Here is a 21,867-nt window from a genome sequence, read left to right as displayed (position 1 = left end):
TGTAACACTTCATAAAACAGCCAGATAAACAACGTTAAGGGTACAATGGATGCAACATTACATGGTGCTATACGAAAACTACATTTGAAGTAATCAAAAGACTCCCAGCAATAAGAAGATGAATCAAACTACCAATAAGGTATGTTGACAAGTATCACACCCATACTTAGTTGTTATGAATAGCACTAGTTAAATCACATAGAAATACGACGCATGCCTTTACAATGCGGGTATTACTACGCAACGAGTACCATTACAATGCATAATTTTACCACGACTATACCTTTACCACGCATGCCATTTCAACGCCAATGCATGTGTGGTAAAGGTATACTCATGGTAAACGTTTGCAAGGTAAGTGACTCCAACCTGGCCTACCCTAATCCCTAATGTAGTTCCACTGCACGAGCCCCCCCCCCAACCCCCAGTCCTCTCCCTACAACAACACTACACTACCCTGTACAACCCCTCCAACACTACACTAATTCCCCAACTCTCCCCCGATACCTAGTCCTCTCCCTACAATAACACTACACTGCCCTGCACAACCTCCTACACTACCTTAAACCCTAAAACACTCCCCTTCACTACACAAACACAACACTATTCTAAACCCTAAAATACTACCCCCGCACGACCCCCCACCCCAGTCCGTTCCTACACTCAAACACTACCCTGCATGACCCGACACTACCCTAAATCCTAAACCACTACCCTACAGAAACACCACAACACTACCCTACACCCTAACAGGCTACCCCCAGCACGGCCCTCCCCCTTCCCCAGCCTTGACTCTACACTTTAACACTACCCTGCACGACCCCCCTACACTACCCTAAACCACTACCCTACACTATGCAAACAACACAACACTACCCTAAACCCTAAAACACTATCCTTCACAAACACTACAACACTACCCTAAACCACTACCCCCGCACGACCCCCCGTCCGGCCCCCTACACTACTACCCTGCACAACCCCCTTGACACTACCCTAAGCCCACAAACACTTCCCACACTACACAAACACCTCAACACTACCCTATAATATAAAACACTACCCCCAGCACGACCCTCCCCCTCCCCCAAGTCCGGTCTCTACACTCTAACTCTACCCTGCACAACGCCCCCCTGACACTACCCTAAAACACAACCCTACACTACACAAACATTACTACACTACTTTGACACTACCCTAAACCCTTAAAAAGTATCCCCCGCCCCAAGCACAGTCCCCCTTAACTCTCTCTCCTCGTGGTTCCTCTCCTGGTTTCAGCGTCGACAGAGCGGTGGTACACGCCGTAGTTGTGCAAACGGAACCGCCCAGTTTTCTCACAATGATGTGGATAACCATTACATCGCATGAGTTTTAAAAGCGCATGCAATATAATGGTTTGCGTTGTAATGGCAGTCGTTACACATGCGACTCGCGTGGTAACAGCCTTGTTGTAATGAAGTTTACCAGTTGTTATACCTTTGAAGGTAAATTACTCCTCATAAAGAATATTTAGGTGTTATTATGGCCCCTCTATAAATTACTTTCTGATAAGGGTTTGCAGACCATTTTTCGATGCGAGTGGGTTATTAGATACCTCTGCAGCTTATGTGAGTGAAAGAGGGATGTCAGAACCGTCAGACCTGTTCTGAGACACCGTAAGTAGCCCAAGTGATTTCAGGTACAAAATAAGCAAAACAATTTGCACGAAAGAGCAAGTAGGCCACCGACCCATGTTACATATGAAAGAAGACAAGCCTATTGATATTTATCAAGCTTAGGGTTTGTCTTGCAAGTAAGAGGACTCCCTACTATGGGACCAGTCTACCTACTCGAACCGGGCATGCTGGTACATCAAGTTGACAAAGAAAAACGTAGCAATCGAAAAAGGTTTGCTGAAGGACCCAACTCACATTATCACCTGATGAAGGACTGCAACCTACTGAATTATCATTTCATCCCTCCACTTACAGACCTCTGGACAACCAAGAGCTGACCAACGTACTGGCTAATATTAGGAGTAGAAGAAAAGACCAAGGGTTGTCCAGAAACTTAGTGTAATGTAATATAAGACTTGTATTAGGGCTTTTGATTTTGTGCAGTTACATATTTTCTTGCGCTGCACAATGTTCTGTTGTAAGATGCCACAGCTTAAGATAAAAAATCATTGAATGAACAGAGCGATGATTTAAGGCCTTCCTTAACCCCGGCAAGTTCTTTTTGATGCAAAAGGCCCGAGGTAGTGCATTCCAGAGATAGGCAGCGGTTCTCGACAATGCTCGGCCTACTTTACCATGGTAAAGATAAAATTGCTTAGTGGAACCAAAATTCTAAGACGTAGAATACCAGTCAGATTTCAGACAGAGGTGTGTCTAGTTATGCAATGCTTTTTTATTCATGTACTGACGTAAAATGTATCTGGTCCTAGTTTTGAGACAGTGCAAGGCTCCCCAGAAATGTTGAAAAAAATTGTACCTTTTAAACAGACGCCTGATTGCTACATTCTAAACCACTTTGAGACTGTATACAGCCTCAAGATATTGCTATGATTTTATTTGCAATTTTCTCCGAAACTACTGAACGGATTTACACCATTTAACAAAAAAGTACAATCTGCGAACAGAACTGTACCTCTCTGCCATATTTCGTGTAATTCCATTCAGCCGTTCAGGCTGTAGCCCTGGCTAAAGGTCCCTATGGAAAATTGCATGGGGAAAACATGTTTTGGGACCCCCCTTTTTTCTCGGCCCCACTTGACGAATCACCCCCAAACTTTCAGGGAAGGAGCGGAACCGAGCAGGCCATTTTCTTGGAGACAATCACGAAGATTCGTCCACCGGCGCCAAAGTTATTACAAATAGAATGTTGTGGATTTCCTATGGAAACTAGGTCCTAACTATAACTACCTACTGGCGACCGCCAGTAGGATAGATATAGATATAGAGATAGATAGATATAGAGATAGATAGATATAGAGATAAATAGACCGATAGATAGAAGCTTACTCTCCGTCCGCTACCAACTACCCGTGGCAATGCTCAAGGATATTAGAACTATGCCATTGCACACCCAACTATTAGACAAGACTCTAAAACAACTGTACAAATAGTAGTTTGATATAATATCGTTTCGATCCAATAGGTCCAGCCTAATAAACTCATTCAGCCTGTAACTCCCCTTTGATTATGTACATATTGTACTTTTCATCCCCATTGCATTTGTTAATAAATAGCTAAATAGATAAATACATGAATAAACAAGTAAAACATCATATAAAAATATATACTCTGTTATAAAACCTTTTCTATATAAATATCTGTAATTAAAATGTATCTAAAATCCATTCAAATGCAATTACTATCTAGAGATACATGTTCCTAGTCTGCACCCAATATTTTATTTCCTATGGGGGTCTAAGGACTGTTATGTACTGCCCTAACCACATCGCTGCGTGCAGGATTTTCCTCCTGTGCTGGGCCATAATGTTAGTGGGTGTGGTCATGACGAGCTCAGCTCGTCATGAGCACACGAGCACTGTGCTACATGATGAGCTGAGCTCGTCATGAGCATGGAAGGGGCTAAAGACTAGGAACACAAAGTACATTGTACAATAAAAACGATTTGTTGGATTGTATATGCTGGTTGATAAATGAGACTAATGAAAAATGTCTTCAATACTAATGGGTGTGGACGTCAAGGGGTTAAGACACAAGTGATGCCGGGATTTGTTCCCCCAAAGAAAAGTACAATTTGGATAAAATCAAGGGATAAATAGATATGAGTATGCGTTGCAGACTTTGACTAAATAATCTCACTCTTACAGACATGTATATAAATCCGTGGTAATATTGAGTCCATTAGGATGTTTGGTATCTAATAATAAAATATACCTGGTCTCTAACCTCCTAAGTTTGCTTTCCCGGTCACCTCCTCTTCTGCTAGGGGGTATAGCATCTATCAAAAAGTAGCTAAGGCTCTTATTGTTTGATTGATGGAAATCTTTAAAATGCCTCGCTACAGGGTAAGTGTTATCTGTGTTGGTGATGGCACGGAGATGTTGGAGGATTCTTTTATGGAACTGGAGTTTCGTGCTGCCAATGTAGCGTAAGCCACATGGACAGGAAAGCACATATATAGTGTACTCCGTTTTGCAGGTCAAAAGCTTAGTTGTTTTTTGTAACCTTTTACTAAAGGGGGTTGTTAAGTGGTAGTATTGACCCAGTGTGTACACAAGCTTTGCAAGTCTTGCAACGTATGAACCCTTTATGGGTTTGCAACCATGAGGTGTTGTCTATGACTTCAGGGTTTGTAGCAACTAGACAGTCTCTCATCGATGGTGCACGACTATATGTAATGGACACCCTCTGCAGAAGCAGGGGTCCTATTACTGGGTCGTTGAGGACAAGTGGCCAGCTTGATTGTACTATTCTGTTGATTTCTTTGTGCTGGCTACTGTAACTCATGATGAATCTAAATTCAGGCACTTTCTCACCCGTGAGACTTGACTTGGGCTGGCAGTTGTATCAGGTTGGTCTGTGCTGGTTAGGAGATGATTGCGGTTATATATATATATATATATATATATATATATTTTAATTATACACACACACACAGTCACTGAAAAAACAAGGGTTAAAGTAAAGTTCTAGTTAGGTGCTGAAATGAGTCAAAGAAAAACTAACTCAAACCACCGCCTCCAAAAAACCCTGAAATATATCAGTTATAGTTTAGTGAGCTAGTTATAACTTGCGCCCTATGATACACTGCTTATTACTTCATATATTACATCACTCATGGTATGTAAACATTATCCAATGACTGAGTCAATATTCGATTACCTCTGTAGTGCTACTGGGAGCACTCTTTTGCAACATGCAAGCCAAAGCGTATCTCTGAAAACACCAATATTTAGTAGAGATTATGTTATTTTTTTTACTGCTATTCAGGTGCTTAAGAAACAATGTCCGTCTAGAAATTAATCCAATCAGCAATTTATCAAACATTAAATACCAGTCAAAGGTGTGATTCATCATTATTTATCCTAATGAGGTATACCTGCCAAAACCAAGTCAATGGCTTCACATCTGTGTTTTAGCCAATGATAAGCCATTTTTAAAATATACCTTACATATATTCTAGAAAACAGCAGAATGGTGTACAACATCACAACGCGTACAATCCTTCTGCAACTTGACCCGCTTTTTGACGCAGCCATAGATTATATAGTCTTCAACCATGTATAATGTTTCATAATTTTCACTGAACCTCTGGAAATAAATATCTTAATATCTTAATACCTTATCAATCTCCAGTTTATATTAAATTTGTTGATTGCACAATATGACAACTCTTTAATGTCAACATGTGCACAGAAATCCACAGGTGAAAAATGTTTTGTAAACAAGCTTTCGTTTTTCTGACATATTTAGGCAAGCCCCTTCAGGTAGCCAAGCCCTCGGCCCTCTTTGGTCAGCTTGCTGCCTGAGCCCCTGCTTCCCCCACTTGCCTTCTTTTCTCAATCGGAGTGCCTCTTCCCCTACCTCTTGCCAACCGTGGTCAGCGTACTGCCAATTGCCCTCCTCCTGCCTGCCCTTTGTTCTCCGTCTGCGTGCCCTGGCCACTCTGGTGTACCGTCCATGGTCAGCTTGCTGCCCCAGCCCTCCTCGCCACTGTGTGGTCTTTTGTGCTGCCACTGCCCCTCCCACTTGCCCTCTCTAGTTAGCTTGTGAACCCTGCCCCTGCACTCCACCCCTGCCCATCACTGTCAGAGTCCATGACCCTGTCACTCCTTCCTGCCCTGCATGGTCCGACGAGCTGCCACAACCTCCCGCCTGCCCTCCGTGGCTAGCCTGCTGTCGCTGTCCTCTTTCCCTGGCCTCTGTTGTCAGAACAGAAGCCAGAAAGGCACAATCAACTTAGTCACATTTTATTTCTGCAACCACAGGTATCAATATTGCTGGAATGTATTTTATTTATTTATTTACTCGGTGAATACACAGAAACACTGAAATTGGAAACAGAACACATCTTAAAATTACAGGTTAGACAAACCATTTAAAACATACCATTAAACATCCTCAACTCAACCCCTCCTAAAATGGATTTTTTGATAAAAGAGAATCATTATATATTTTTTTAATGTACAGATACATCAAATGGTAACAGTTTTAAAAAACAGCAGTCATACAACGTCCATTCAATCCTTCATCAAATTATTTTGTTAAAAAGAAAAATCAATAAAAGTGTACATTTGCCAATAGATTATCTGATATCATTTTTTTTAAATCCTGCTCATTGACAAAGGCTCTTGGAACAACCACCAATAATGCTTTTATCAAGAAGGGCCAAGTGCTCGCCCCAGACTATTTTTAACGGGTTAAAAAAAACTGATAACATTTTAGAATAAAAAAAAAAAAACTAAAAAAGCTTTTTATTCGATAACATATTAAAAGATGTTAGGTTAAACATTAAGACTTATTGTGTATGGCAGTGGACTTTGTTTTCCAAATTGGTAACAAATATTTGGACCTCCAAATTTCTAGGCCTGGGTAAAAAAACTGCACATACACTAAATCTTGTATAATGGTGTTACAGAACTGGCAACTCTACGCACCCCTGGACTCCCCTTTGCTTAGCCCATTAATTTACGCTTAATGGGAGCAGGCCAAACTTAAACCTCATATAAATAGACCTCAGATGCGAGTTCAAATATGCTTGGAAATAAAACTGCACTGCACCATGAGTAACAAGGGAAAAATTCAATTGTAATCTTGGAATTTGTTGAAAATATGCTAAATCAACTTGATAGCTTTTAAGTTTTGTCAATTATTTCAAATTCAAGATCAGGATTTTAATCGAGTTAGACCCAAAAATATCTTTTGAGAGATCTAATCGAGGCGCCGGGTCCCAAAAAGATGTAGTAAAGGTAAACACCCTTTCATAATCATGCACAAATACACCCCAAATTAGTTGTTTAATAACATCTTCAGGACTACTACTAAACAGCTTATAAGCGTATCGGAGAATTTGACCAATGCCCTAAGGTTATCGCCAACTCCAAACTAATAATTTCTATTGTGTAGGACTGCCCCAAAACTAAGTAATATTTCCAAAGTTTAAATTCGATGCTGTTGTAACTTTTCAAACAGCTATCGAGTGACCCTTGGCCACATATAGTATTATGGAAGGGATTTTTTTTCTTGGGCAAGTGTGGGCATATTTATACCTTGAAGGTGCCGAGCTCCCAATGTATTGCTGATTGTTTGATGTAATGTGTAATTGTTGATCTTTTTCTGTTATATTGTTGAACCACATTGTTCCACTTCCTTTCGTCTCTCCTGTCCTCTCCTCCCGCATCCTCCCTCTATTTTATGTCTATCCTCTCTCAATGTATTGAGACTGAACTATTTTGTCTGACGCCCGATGGAGCTACCTGGTTTAGCTGTAGAGGAGATGGGCCGTGGATTCCCTCCTTGGTCGTCACCTACCCAGTCCGTTTTTAGACAGACTTCTTTTCGTCTCTCCTTATTGTCTCTTCCCTTATCCTCACTTTCTCACCTCCCCTACCCCCACTACTTTATTCTCTCCTTTCTCTCCTCTCCTAATGTATTGCTGATTGTTTGATGTAATGTGAAATTGTTGATCTTTTTCTGTTATATTGTTGAACCACATTGTTCCACTTCCTTTCGTCTCTCCTGCCCTCTCCTCCCGCATCCTCCCTCTATTTTATATCTCTCCTTCTCTCCTCTCTCAATGTATTGAGACTGAACTATTTTGCCTGATGCCCGATGGAGCTACCTGGTTTAGCTGTAGGGGAGATGGGCCGTGGATTCCCTCCTTGGTCGTCACCTACCCAGTCGGTCTTTAGACAGACTTCTTTTCGTCTCTTCCTATTGTCTCTTCCCTTATCCTCCCTTTCTCACCTCCCCTGCCCCCTCTACTACTTCTCTCTCTCTCCCCCTTCTCTCCCCTCCTAATTGTATTGCTTATTGTTTAATGTATTGTGTAATTTGTTGAACCTTTTCTGTTGCATTGTTGATTCTCATGTAGAGCGCTCTGATACCTTCGTGTCTAGCCAGCGCTATATAAAACTCTTTTAAATAAATAAATAAAATAAAGGGGAAGTCCCTAACTGCTGAAGCCGAGTTTTCCAAGAAATCGTTGCGGATTTTCGGAACTAGTGAAAGTAGCCAAGCTGTATTTAGACTGCATGAGCTATGTCTAAATATGGTTATGATTTCTATGCCTATATAAGGACACTGTGATTTATACCAATATAAGGGCATGAATCGGGAAAATTACACTAGGGTCCTAAAATGCTATACAGCAGGATAAATGATTAACCTAATAGGGACCTAAGGGCTCTAAGCTCTCATGAAAATGTATCTACAGGGTGGATGTTAAATCTACCATTAATTAATACTATGTTCAATCAATCAATCAATCAATCAATCAAGGAATTTGTAAAGCGCACTACTCACCTGTTAGGGTCTCAAGGCGCTGGGGGGGGGGGGGGGGGGGGGGGGGGTTCGCTACTGCTTGAACAGCCAGGTATGTTTAATTCTAGCGCCCAATCAAGTAGTATAAGGATGTGCTTGTTACTCCTTTTATTAGGGAGTACTGGTTCAGCAAGGTCCCAAAGTGAATCAGAATTGGAAAAGCCCTGCCCTGCGCCTAACCACCCGACTCCCCATGGAAGAAGAACACAATGGCAAAAATACCTAATAGGGGAAGATAGAACAAGGTGGGGGGTAAGCAAGTCCAAAAAGCAATATCAAAATGGCCAAAACCTACCATTACACCGGGCACAATCAGATCAGCAACAAGCGGAAACAGTAGTAGCGGTAACGGACCGTGTTCACTTGCTACCTGAGGCAGAACGAGGAGATGCAACAATCGCTTTAAAGAGTGAGCACGAGGGCGAACAGCGGGCACGAACAGGACCGCATTAGGCGTATCCTGCTGGAATATATTTTCATAGGTTTTTTTAATAAAGTCGATTATAAAACAGATGTCTTGCATCTGATTGTTGTCAATGTACCCAGTCTAATATATGCGAGACCAGTTTGGAAAGATCACCACTATCAACCAAGATTTTATTGTAAAGCGTAACAAAGATATTTAGAATGGCTATGAGTCCAAAGGAAGGGCAAAGCTGGACATTTTGCCCTAGCTGAGGAATGACCATGAACACAGCTATGCTGCTTGGTAAGTAGACGTATTTGATGCAGAGTTATTGAAATCGGAGGTCCAGGACCTCCGAGGAAGTTGAATTTTGCAAGTTTGATCGTTTTTTAGTTTTTAAATAAGCCCAATTATACATAAATGCCTGTTCAATACTGTTATGTATTATATAGACCAAAGACCATAAACCTATTTTGATTTATTCTTCTGTGTGGCTTCTATAACCTCAGATGCGTCTGTAAAATTTACCTTTTGTCCTGTAATTTTTTCCTCCGTTTTTACTTTTTGTCCCGATGTTTTTCTTTCACTGCACAGAATTTGTGTCCATGCCAAGTGGTCTGCCTTGACTAAACTTAGCTGAAAACTTCAATACGTCTTACTCGTGATCAATCAGTTCTTCCTTCAGCCAAGGTATCATCAGATTAAGCTAAAAAGTGGACAATTCCCATACCGCCCAAACAGTTATTCCATCCAGAGGCATTAAATTGAGTCTACACGCTGGAGAAGAATTTCAAGTGTCTAAGTGCACTCTAATAGAAATCTCCTTTGCATATTAATAGATGTGTAGTTGTGGGCTATGGCACGGGAACACTGAAATCACCTTACCATCAGCAATCAAATTGCATAATGAAAAGTATGGGAACTGTGATCCCGAGTACAGTAGGAGCACGGTTAGAGAGAGTGGGAGGCTGGGTCAGAGACGCTGCTAAAAAGAACAAAGTATTAACTATTTTATTGGCATTTCGCCTACGGGTAACTGCATTATAAATTATAATGTACACACTTCAAATGAAAAATAGATGTAACGTACATTTATCTTTGAGAAATGCATTTCTCAGGTATGAAAACTTGCTTGGTTAATGAGATTACTTCCCATTTCTGTGGGTGTGACTGGATGGCCACTGATTTGAAACCTGGTTGGTGCGCTGAGGTAATAGTGATTTACGTTTATAGAGCCAAGAGGTCCACCCCTGTGGCAGAAAGCACTATGAATATGTGTCAGTTTGAAAAACTTATTACACACAGTGTAAGGTTGTACACAGTATAAATACACTGTTGCAAAATGTTTAAAAAGATGGTTTAAATATTTAGTGCTTTGAAGTTATGGTTTTTATTAAGAAGCTATCAAATATTGCCTGCACTGTCTCCCAGATAGCCTTTATATTTGCTGATTAACCAATTGCACACATTTACATTTCTTTCAGGTAGAGAAAACGGCTTAAAAATTCTGCCACTGCCTCTGCCTCCTCTCACATAACAGTAGAGTAGACGCTCCTTTACCCTTTTCAACTGGCAGGAACTCACAGCTCAAATACAACAGTTGATTTTCTGAATAAAAACCACGTGAACAGTGTTGATCAGATTAACAAAGCGTGGTAACGTCGTTCCCCAGCCCACTTCGACCACTGTTTACCATAGAGTGAAGATATAGCTCGTATGAAATAGAGAAGTGTTAGGCACTGCCTCTGTGCCAGTGCCTGGCCTATCCATAAATGTAACTTCTGTCTACCAAACTTTGCTTCCATATTGCTCTTGATCCGCTACATTCCTCGCCCATCTTTTAATTGACATACTGGTCTTCACCCACATTTAATTTCTGTTATTCTTATATCACCACGCTGCCCCTCTATGAACTATCGTTCAACCCCAACTGACTGCCTTTCTACCACCTATCCCTCCGACTACTTTCATTCCACCCTGACACCATCTCTGTCTATCCCCCATCACCTCTGGGCTCTGTGCCTCTCACCTCCGCTCTCTGTCGCTGCTTAAGCTCTTGTTGGGCGGCCCTCTGTTTTGCCTTCTCCAGCCGATTCTGAGATTGGTCTTTAGCTCGGGGTCGATCCCTACGCCCACTGGCTGGCTCCATGCCCAAAGTTCCTGCCCGATGGCTGTGAAACAGGGGTGCGGAGGAACGACAACAGGGAAAGGGGCTTAGAGTCACAAAGCTGCGGCCATATAGCTTGTTGGGTACGTACTATCTCACGCCAGCAGGCGGCAGTAAAGGTTTCTCGCTGTCAGAGTAAAGCCCTCAACAAGAACAGGAAAGGGTTAGAGCTGCTCAGTGTGGTGAAGAAAGACGAGTTTAGAGCTCGAGAAAGGACTACAATGGAGACCGTAGCAGCAGGGTCAGCCGAGCATTGTGGAAACATCTTTCCTCCATTTCGATTTGAGAATGAAGACAGAGAAAGGACAAAACCTCTGTCATGGAAAGGAAAGAAAGACACATACATAATTAAAGATACTCAGACATATACACAACAAAACCACCCCAGTGCAGAGATGGTCAGCCCGATCGTTTCCGAGAATCCGACAAAACTAAGCTTGCGCTTGTAAATTGGAAGTGGGTGAGACAAAAAAATTAATAGTAAAAGTCGAGACAGAAATTAACAGGGAGATTCGAGCCAGAGCGAACCCATGGTGTGGCTCTAATTGTTTGTGTCAAACAGCCCGTACAAGCCGAGCTATGAAAATATTCTTGTGTCATGTAAATCATGCAACAAACATGATAACTCTTCGACATTACAGACTACGTACCGGATGGCCACGTCCACAGCGCCCTAAGGAGTTAACATGCGGAAGGAAGCGTTTCGTATTAGATCACATTGAGAGGCCTTTATTAAAAGTGATCGTTTTCAAACGTTAATTTAGAAACATTATTGCGCCTTGGCGACAGGGACTTTACTAAACTAAAAGTCAAGTCAATTGTTGTGCACTCTATGAGGCCTAGTTTCTTATTATACATGGAGCAATATTATAGTCTATTAAATCCAACACAAAAGAGGTTTTTGTACAGACCAGATTCTGAACTCACCTATGTGAAGCTATGCTCACATGTGATAATGAAGAAAAAGAGGCACATTGAAATAAAATGTTTCCCTAGAATCACAGAGTGCGGAACCAAGCATCGATTTCAGGTTTTCTGATTTCACATTGTTCAATCCAACTACTAGATCTTTCTCTTCTCTCTTGTTTTACATCAAATGCTAATGTTTGTCTTTAAGTCTTGGTTAGAGCATGGGTGGCAGGCAGGAGCTACATGAAAGCTCAGCTGTTTTTGGCTTGAGGGTCCAAGATAACTTGAGCTGCGCCCGGCATCTGGCTCTAGCATTCAGAGGCACCTATACTAGATAGCTATACAGACTAAGTTTGAAACAAAAACCACAAGAATGCTAACCTGGGTTAAAGGAAACATCCTGATGGACATCAATTGCTTTGACACAGTGAAGCTCTAGGGTGCAATTAGATAAGGCCATATGAGGCGCGCAACACCCATTGGCCTCAAAGGGCTTCAGCGCCCCCCCCTCCCGTCGTGTGTGTCAGCCTGGGATGAAACACTTCCTAGGTCCGCTCACAGCTGCACCTGAGCACATCACAGGTCTTCAAAATACCTTGTGCATGTTAATGGAGCTTTGTTGATTGATTGATTTATTTATTTGTTGATTAATTAAAACCATTACAACAAAGAACAGAAATAAATACAAACACAACACATGGGGCTTTGTTGTTGTTTCACCCCTTCTTAGAGGCCCTGCAGCTCACTCTGCCGATTGCCTAAAAATTCAGCCCCCCCCCCCCTGTAATTTGTTCTTACCCCACCCCCCACACCCCCCCCCACCCCGAAATTTGACTCTAGTTGCGCCTCTGGCTATATGCATCTGTTGAGGAAAAGTCACTTCCATGGGCAAATGCCTGAGAACCACGGTGAACTGTATTGTACTGTAGCATTTACAAAGCACTTAGTCCTCTTGTGTGGGGCACTGAGGCGCATTTTCAGACGGGTAGTAGGCAACAACATGTTGTGATCCTATGTGGGAAGAATTTTGTGCTATGCATGAGTGACTAGCAAGGTAATGTTGCCATGAAATGCTGCGCCTAGGAGCGAAATGTAAGAGGTCCTGTGGGAGATAGGCATGCAAATTATAATTATAGTTAGAAATAAACTATATTTAGCTATGTGGCACCAGCCGAGTTATAAGGGCTGCTGGTTGGGTGTACACCAAAAAAAGCAGGTAATCATATGGCCCAGGAGAGATGTTTCAAGGCATGGACAAAGTGGGCAATTGCCCAGGGCTCGCCACTTTAAAGGGGCTCCCTAAAAAGTGATCTCTCTCACCAATGCCTATTTCTCTGCCTCAATATCTGTCTCCAGATTAATTTGAAAGATTTTCCTTTCCCTGCACAAGACATATGTGTGCTACTTTTGCCTGATCCTATTTCTGAAACGTTAACGTATAGTTTAATATTTTTGGGTATTGTGTGGGCTTTAATTAGCTCAAAATGGGCAATAAAATTCAAAACTTTCCGGCAAGGATCCCAAAATGTGTCATGCCTGGGGCCCCACAAATCCATAACATTAAATTGTGGCCCAGTAATCCATATTGTACATGGTAGAGATGCTGTCAAATGAGGAAAATTTTGCCAAGAATGTGAGTTGGTCACATGAGCAGTAGTCATGCGCCATATCTTTGCTCAAAACATACTAGTTTTGTTAAGGATAAATTCTATGTCAGGACCGGAGGCTCAGATTATGCTTCTCATTTCTTTACTTAGAAATCTCAGCAGCCAATAAGATAAAAGTAAAGTAAAATAATACTACAATACCCATGAGCATACTGGGTATCACCTGACAACCATAGAATAACCCCTATAAAAGGTCCATAAGAGAATACCATATCCTCTTTCTTTGCTGCTCCGCAGCCAGTTAAGAGCTTTACTCTTCACTTTTCATATTGCATTGTTGTTTTGCTTTACAGCGCATTTGTAATCGCTGTATTGCTTTATTATAAGCTGTGTTTCATTCGTACTGTTTGCTGTACCTATATTGGCGCTTCGCAGGCTCTCTGCGCGTTGCTGTGGTGATTGCTCCTAACTTCGGCTTTCTTAGCTGTGCGGCGCTTATCGCGTTGATGTGGTGCTTGATGGTGACTTCGGCTTTATTAGCCGTGCGGCGTTCCTCGCGTTGCTGTGGTGATTGTTCCTAACTTCGGCTTTCTTAGCCATGGGGCGCTCGTCGCGTTCTGCGTTTTCTTTCCCCGTCTTCGTTGCCTGTTGTGGATCATTGCAGGGAGCGCGTGTTTCGCCTCCCCAGTTCGGGCGCTTTGCGTCTGCGCTTGTGTTTAGTGGAGCGGGAGTGCAGGGCTAGAGGACTACGCGAGTCTATATCGCGTAGTGCTTTTTCTATTGTTGACTGGCGGCCATTACCGCGCATGCGCAGCGGCCATTTTTCTTGTTTATTTTGTGCGCACATTGCAATATTGAGCGCAGGAGCAGCGTTCAAATGCTCATTGCCCACAAGCCTGTTTCAAGCCCCAATTTACGGCCACCTGCAATACCACCAGTTTGGGCTGCATAATAGTTGCATAGGCTCTGCCTAGAGTGGTTTTTTTCTGGCAAACCCTCCCTCCACATTTAATTTGTGTATACTGGTTACTTTGTGACTGTATTATTTGGCTTGCCTGGGGTTTCACCACTCCCCCTTTCATTTGCCTTTGGCATTACACTTGGCTACTTTGTTTCTACTTCCTCTTGTGAGCGTTACTGACTCTTTAAATGTTGATATGGTTGAATACTATGATGAGGAAGGATATTATTATGATGGAGGGGCCTCTGGCTCCATGGAGCAAGAGTTGGTGGAAACTCTTGACATGGGTGTTCAACACTCAGTAAATAAAGCGCTGGTCCGCGCTATTGAGCCCTTGAAACGTCACCTATCTAATTATGCTTTTCAACAGGGCTGGCTACCTTCGTCTTCTGGACGTTCTTCCTCACATGCTACCAAAGGTGCAAATCCTCACAAGTCCAATTTTGTTAAGTTAGCTAAGGCTCTCTCTAATGACCATTCCTAGGGTCAGTCTTCTAAGGAGGCTCTGGCCTCTCAGTCTTGCCAGACGGACGATGGTGACACTTCTTCTCCCATGTCCTCGGACCATGATGTCTCTCCTCCTCCTACTAAGAAGGCTCGTATGGAGCATTTAGTGGATGCGCCTATACATCCCCAACTCCTTGTATTTGACTCTTCAAACATTGTGCACCCTAACTCTTTTTCTTGGCTTCCGTCTGCAGAAGTGGCTGAGTATGTTCAATCCCATATTCGTCAACCATTTGACAAAGAGGTGAGGACCCGTCTACGGTCTGAATGTCCTCGGCCAGATTTAGCAAATAATTTAGCTGACACACCGGAGGTTGATTCCACCATGGTTACTTACCTTAAAAAATATGCCAAATATCCCAAAAAAGGTATTGATAGAGCATGCCGCTCTTGTCAGGACAAATTGTTGGACTTACTGGGTCCCCTCACAAAAATTTTGGACCTGGGAGTTCGGGCTAAGTATTCTTCCACCGCCATCGACCCTGATGAGTTAATTGGGTGGTCTCAGAGGGCCATTTGTCAATTTGGAAAAGCCAATTGTGCAATGTCATGTGAGCGTAGACGCTCTATTCTTTTGAAGTTGGACCCTAAATTAGCAGAATTGTCCACTTCTGAGCCTGGCCCTTTAGCTCAAGGGTTATGTTTGGTCAACCTTTTCTTAAGGAATTTACTAACATTTGTTGCCATGTTTAGTGGACTCGATAAAGCTCAGTCCTCCCTTAGACAGGCTTTTTGCCCGTTTTTTTGACGGGCCGGATGATATAGGGGACGATCGTTTGGCCGTGGTTTTAACCAAAATACCCAGCACGGTTATCAGTCCCATCGTGGAGATAATCAGGACTCGGGCTACAACAACAAATCCTTCCACCCCACTCACAAAGGACGAAACCAATTCAAGAAAGGACGCTATGGTGGGAATCAAGGAGACATCACAATGCCTCAGCTTTAGGTGATCCTAATCTCAGGTTCAGTGGTTGTGTTGGGGGCCAGAATTACATTTTTTCTTCCCAGTTGGCAATTGACCTCGAGCGATGCATGGGTGTTTGAGACTGTCCAAGGTTACAAAATAGAGTTCTTCAGTTGTCCGATTCAACCTCATCCTCCTTCGCCCCTGGTTTTTTCCCTTCAAGACCAAGCTGTCATTTCCACAGAAACAGTTTCTCTTCTAAGAAAGGGGGCCATAGTTCAGACCAACCGTCATCCTCAGAGTTTCGCCAGCAACGTGTTTCTGGTTCAGAAAAAAGGGGGTGATTCCAGACTAGTTCTCAACCTCAAGGAATTCAACGGCTGAGTTGTTCACCCACACTTCAAGATGGAGGGCATCCATCTTCTGCGGGATCTTCTTTAGGAAAGAGACTGGATGGTCCATCTAGATCTGAAGGATGCATATTTGTCGATTCCCATTTAGGGCCCTCATCGTCGGTTTTTACAGTTCCAATGGCAGGGAGTCTGGTTCGAGTACAAAGTTCTCCCTTTCGGCCTCTCATCAGCACCTTGGTGCTTCACGAAACTCCTGAGGCCTGTCGTGGAATCTCTGTGTGCCCGGGGTGTTCGTCTGATAGTTTATCTGGACGACATTCACATCATGGCTCATTGCCCTCATCTGTTAATGACTTATTTGGAGTGGTCAATAGATCTGTTACAGTTACTCAGATTTCTGGTGAATCCTCAGAAGTCCGTTTTCATTCCGTCCCAATCAATGGAATTCCTGGGTTTTCTAGTCAATTCCCTCACTTGCCAACTCCTCTTGCCCAATCAGAAGATCAGATCTATCAAGAGGGAGTTGAGATTGATTTTACACAAACAGATTCTATCATTGAGGTCTGTAGCTCGGATAGTCGGTCCGTTGGCTTCCTCGATCCAAGCCATACTTCCAGGTCCTCTCCATTACTGAGCACTTCAGCGACTCAAAATCCGCCATCTCCAGAAAGGTCTCAAGTATTCAGATCAGATTCCTCTTACGGAGGAGGCGAGGTGGGAGATGTTGTGGTGGTTAGAACACATGGAATCTTGGAGTGGTCGAGCCCTGTTCGGAGTGTCTCCGGAAGTGGTGATAGAGTCCGACGGCAGTCGGTGGAGATGAGGAGCCCGTTGCGGTCAGATAACCACCGGGGGCCGGTGGTCTCAGGACAAATTGTCTCTCCATATCAATTGCCTGGAGCTTCTGGGAGGGTCTTTTGCGATTCGTTGTCTGTCTGCACGCATAACGAACTTTTGCATATTTCTCCGCATAGACAATGTGTCCGCGGTTCGGTATGTCAACAAGTTGGGGGGACAAGGTCCAAGATTCTGGCAGAAATCGCCAAGGATTTCTGGCACTTTTGTCTTCAGAGAAACATCACAGTGATTGCGGAATATCTTCCGGGGTGCCACAATCTGATTGCAGACTGGAATTCTTGTCACCTCTGAGATTTCAGCGATTGGAGGCTTCATCCTCGTGTATTCAGGTCGTTAACTCGCTTATGGGGTCAGTGCCAGATAGATCTGTGTGCCTCTCGGCTCAACTGGCAAATTCCAATGTTTTTCAGTTGGCGCCAGGATCCGGAGGCTCTGGCCACGGATGCTTTTCTGCAAGTCTGGCCGTCTCTTCTGTGTTATGCCTTTTCCCCGTTTGTAATGATCGCCAGGGTCTTAGTATACACAAAGCTTTATCAGTCGGAATTGATTCTGATCACTCCTCTGTGGAGGGCTCAGGCTTGGTTCCCAGTTCTTCTGGAGATGATTTGTGCAGTGCCGCTCCTTCTTCCCCAGCTTTGGAATCTGTTGCTGGACCCTCTCAACAACCTGCATCCACTGATAGAGTCAGGCCAACTCCTTCTAGTTGCATGCCTTTCGCAAGACGCTACCAGATTTATCAGCGAGGCTTGGTCCCCCAACACACACAAACGTTATGCCACAGCTTGGAAACAATGGTGTTGTTGGTGCGATCAACGGGAGGTGGATCCCGCATCAGCAGACATCTCTTTGATTGTGAATTTTCTTGCATCAATTGCTACTTCCGGTCTTGGTTATAGAACGGTTAATAATTTTCGATCTGCCATTTCTGCAGGCCATATAACAACCAATGACAAACCTGCTGGTGAGGATCCATTAGTTTGCAAGTTACTCAGGGGAATCAGATTGGTAAAACCACCTTGTCTGAAGTATGTTCATTTATGGGATGTTTCTACTGTTTTGCGATTCTTAGAGGCTTGGCCCTTCAATAATTCTCTATCCAGCAAACAGCTTTCAGCAAAACTAACTATGTTATTATGCTTTTGTGAACGGGCCACGCCCCCTACCTCGCCAAAGCCGCCTCTTCCCTCAAGGTCCCGGACCTCGCCATCCGATCCTGTGGCGTCCCCAGCAACCCGGACTCCACCCTTCTCTCCTTCTTTGCAGGAACCAATCACGACGAGCGGAAAACCGGAAGGACTCCCCAGCCACCCCGGAAGTCCCTCCCCCAACCTGGAGACGGAATACGGAAAAGCCGGAACCAAAGACAGCAGTTCGTTCTAGGAGTTGGACTCGTGGCAGGAGACGGCTTGCGTTGAACCTGAGGAGAAGAACGGTGAAGTGGAAGAAGACGAGGAAGTCTGGACCGAGGACTGGTGGAGTCCTGTGGAGGAGGCTGGAGAGCGGCCGCAACTCGCGAGAGAGTTGCGGCGGGGCACGTGAGTAACGACCCCTTTGTATTTTAAGAGTGTAAATAGTAGTAGCGTAAATAGTCACGCCCTCACCTTGCACCCCACACTGTATATAGTGTATAGTACCTGTTTCCAGTCACAAGCACAACTGCATATAATACCCCGCACTTGCCCATCACTCTGTCACCCATCTCCCCTCCTATTCTGCCCCTTTCCCCTCTTGACCCGTCCCCTACCTTCCTCACGTTCCGTTCAAATCCTGCACCCCTGGTGAAGGTATACGGTACCGACGCATCCCAAGCTAGTCGGATTAACGCCACTTTCTCTCTCTCTCCTTCCCATACCTCCGAGGGACCATCATCCCGGTGACCAGCCGACTAGACCCAGTGGACGAAGCCCCAACCCGTCGTCCGGCCAAGAATAACCCATCTCCAAGGAACCATCGTCTCAACGTCTGCCCAAGCATCGCATCAAAGACCCTTTCTTCTCTGCCTGGCGCTGCTCTCTCTCCCCCCCCCCTTCCGAAGTATTAGTAACTCTGTATACTGACAATAAAAACCGGCTCAGAGATAGCCCACCATATACGGCCTTCACGCCTGTTATTCCGGTCCGCATACTCCCCACGATCACAGCTTGGTTTCTTGTAAACACGTTTCTGATATCCGTGCTCTGGATCTTGCAGGTCGTAGGTTTTCACCTGAAGGTGTCACTTTTGCTATCTCCAGACGCACTAAGTGTAATACTACTTCTGTTACTTACCCGAGTTTTCCCAATAATCCAAAACTGTGTGTAGTGCAATGTATTAAGGATTATGAGGTAAGTACTGCTCAATTGTGACAAGATATGCATGGTCAATTGTTGATTTCCCTGCAAAAAGCTTTTCACCCTGAGAACCCAGCTACATTAGCAAGATGGTTGAGATGGCTAATGGGTGAGGCAGGTATCGATGTTGCAACATTTGGTGCACATTCAGCTCATGGAGCTATGGCTTCCAAAGCTTTTTCTATGGGAGTGAGTTTAATGGACATTATGAAGGCAGCTGATTGGTCAACTGATTCTATGTTTAAGACTTTTTATTATAAATCAATTCTGGATATTGCATCTGTTGTGGTGGCGCAGCTTTGAACAAGCATAGTCGGAGCCTCCGGTCCTGACATAGAATTCAAAATTTGCGAACATACGTGACATGAATTTTCAATTCTATTAAGGACACGGAGGTGAGGATTATCCCACCCATGTTTTCTGTATTTCAAATGTTGTTTGCATTATTTGTATTTATTGCATATATATATTGTATATTATATATATATATATACTCCTTGTTTCCCCCCCTTTTTTACTGTGATCTTTACTACCATGGGGGAATGGTATATTACGTCTCTATATCTCTTTTCAGGTTCTGATCCTAAATGAGGTGCGTTGTTCTGTCTCCTTGGACTGTCTGATGACTACCTGTAGGTTCCGGTTTTTCTGAAGATGCAAGCATCAAATCTGCTCCAGCCCGGTGGACTGCTGTTTTCAGTGATAGAACTTCTTTTCTTCCACGTTCTTCATGTTGGACTATTTTTCTTCACTGTAACTGTTATGTTTTACCAAAGAAAAAGGATGTGGTATTCTCTTTTTATAGGGGTTACTCTATGGTTGTCGGGTGATACCCAGTATGCTCATGGGTATTGTAGTATTATTTTACATTACTTTTACCTGATTGGCTGCTGAGATTTCTAAGTAAAGAAATGAGAAGCATAATTCTCGCCTCCGTGTCCCTAAAAGAATTGAAAATTCTTGTCACGTATGTTTGCAAATTTTGAACTCCTATGCATGATAACATTCCCCAACAGTAGTGTCCCATCCCAACCTTCCTCATCTTTCCCCTCCCTCTATTTCCTTCCTGTCCCCAGCCTCACGTCTTTGCCTTCCATAACAGCAGTCTCACCTAAGCTTCTCTATCACCTTCTAGCAACAGTCATATTTGGAGCTGTTCCCTACCCTGTTAAATCAAACAGTACGTTCACTCTGTAATCTCGATATTCACACATCTGGAGAGCCCTCAATCTTATTGGTGTATAGTGTTCACATCCTGTCTAAACAAAATACCTAATGAATGGTTTCCAACTGCTTTTAAATAACTCTTTCCTTTTCTTTAAGGTGACAGTTTTTCATAGGCTAGGACCTTCTATGACCTGTGAAACTGTAATATCAGATGGGATGGGTCTCTGATTTTCATTGAGAAGCTATCAGGGGTTTGCTGCCCGTGTGATCCGAGAAAATAATGCTCTGTGCAATGTCTGTGTGATACTATTCTCTTACCTCTCTAATCCCAACAGAATCAACCCTTGGTCTTGGGGTATGTGGTATCCCAGCACAGCCTTTTTATGACTTAGGATCTATTTCCAAAAATCCAATTCGACCAGATATGAAGCATGGTAATGTACTGAAAATAGTGGATTTTATATATTATTTCTCTGGAGGCAATTGCAGTATGATATTTGAGAAGTGATCTCCAGATCCTCCCCCAATTTGAATCTGAGATTTCCATCTTTAAAGCTTCTGCCCATCTACTCTGGTATCATCATCATTCTGTGTGTTCACATTAGCCCATTGATCTATACCAGGTGTCTCCAACCTTTTCTGGAACAAGAGCTACTTATGTTAAATGAAAATCATATCGAGCTACTAATATTTTTAGTGTGGTATTAGTGATCATGTCAGAAAAGATTACATAAGTGTACACTCCATGCGAGGGGGCGGAACTTGCCGGCAAGGAAAATGATCATGCTGTAGAAGAGCTCCGATGAGCCGTTTAAACTATCCTGCAGGAATTTGGGCATCTAGCCGCCTATCCAAACCTTCTGGATCTGACTTGGCAGTGGAGTAGTGGTGGAATCACTGCATACCTCTGGGGCCTCGAGATCCGCAAGGAGGAGCTGCACCGCACCGAAGAGACTGCGACCGCCCTGGCCTTTCCTCATTGCCTGTGGCGGATCGGGGGTGGACCTCGTGCTGCCAGTGACTTGGGGGAAGTGCCTGAGCCCCCTTGTGCTCCCGTGGGTGAGGTGGGTGTGATCCGGTGTTGGAGCTGATTGCAGCTGCTCCGATAGTGGGGCCCACAGTGCTGATCTAAGTGATCTTGGGCCTGTGCGGCCATCAGCTGATTTTTGGCCCGCGCAAAGGAAATCGCTGTGCCGAGTG

The 21,867-nt window shown here is 43.7% G+C and overlaps 1 protein-coding gene across 1 annotated transcript in view; it reads right to left on the bottom strand.

The window, feature by feature from the left end:
- Positions 1-11,272, bottom strand: part of SVBP (small vasohibin binding protein) — a 66,491-nt gene extending 55,219 nt beyond the window's left edge. The window contains exon 1 of the mRNA XM_086922201.1: positions 10,931-11,272. Coding sequence (XP_086778327.1) covers positions 10,931-11,050 — 120 coding nt within the window. The 5' untranslated portion in view covers positions 11,051-11,272. The remainder of the gene's footprint in view (positions 1-10,930) is intronic.
- Between the last annotated feature and the right edge of the window lie 10,595 nt (positions 11,273-21,867).

This window comes from Lissotriton vulgaris, chromosome 5 (genome assembly GCF_964263255.1).
Source record: "Lissotriton vulgaris chromosome 5, aLisVul1.2, whole genome shotgun sequence".
Lineage (NCBI taxonomy): Eukaryota > Metazoa > Chordata > Amphibia > Caudata > Salamandridae > Lissotriton > Lissotriton vulgaris.
Note: the sequence above shows the minus strand (reverse complement) of the source record. Positions and strands in the feature narration are given on the sequence as shown.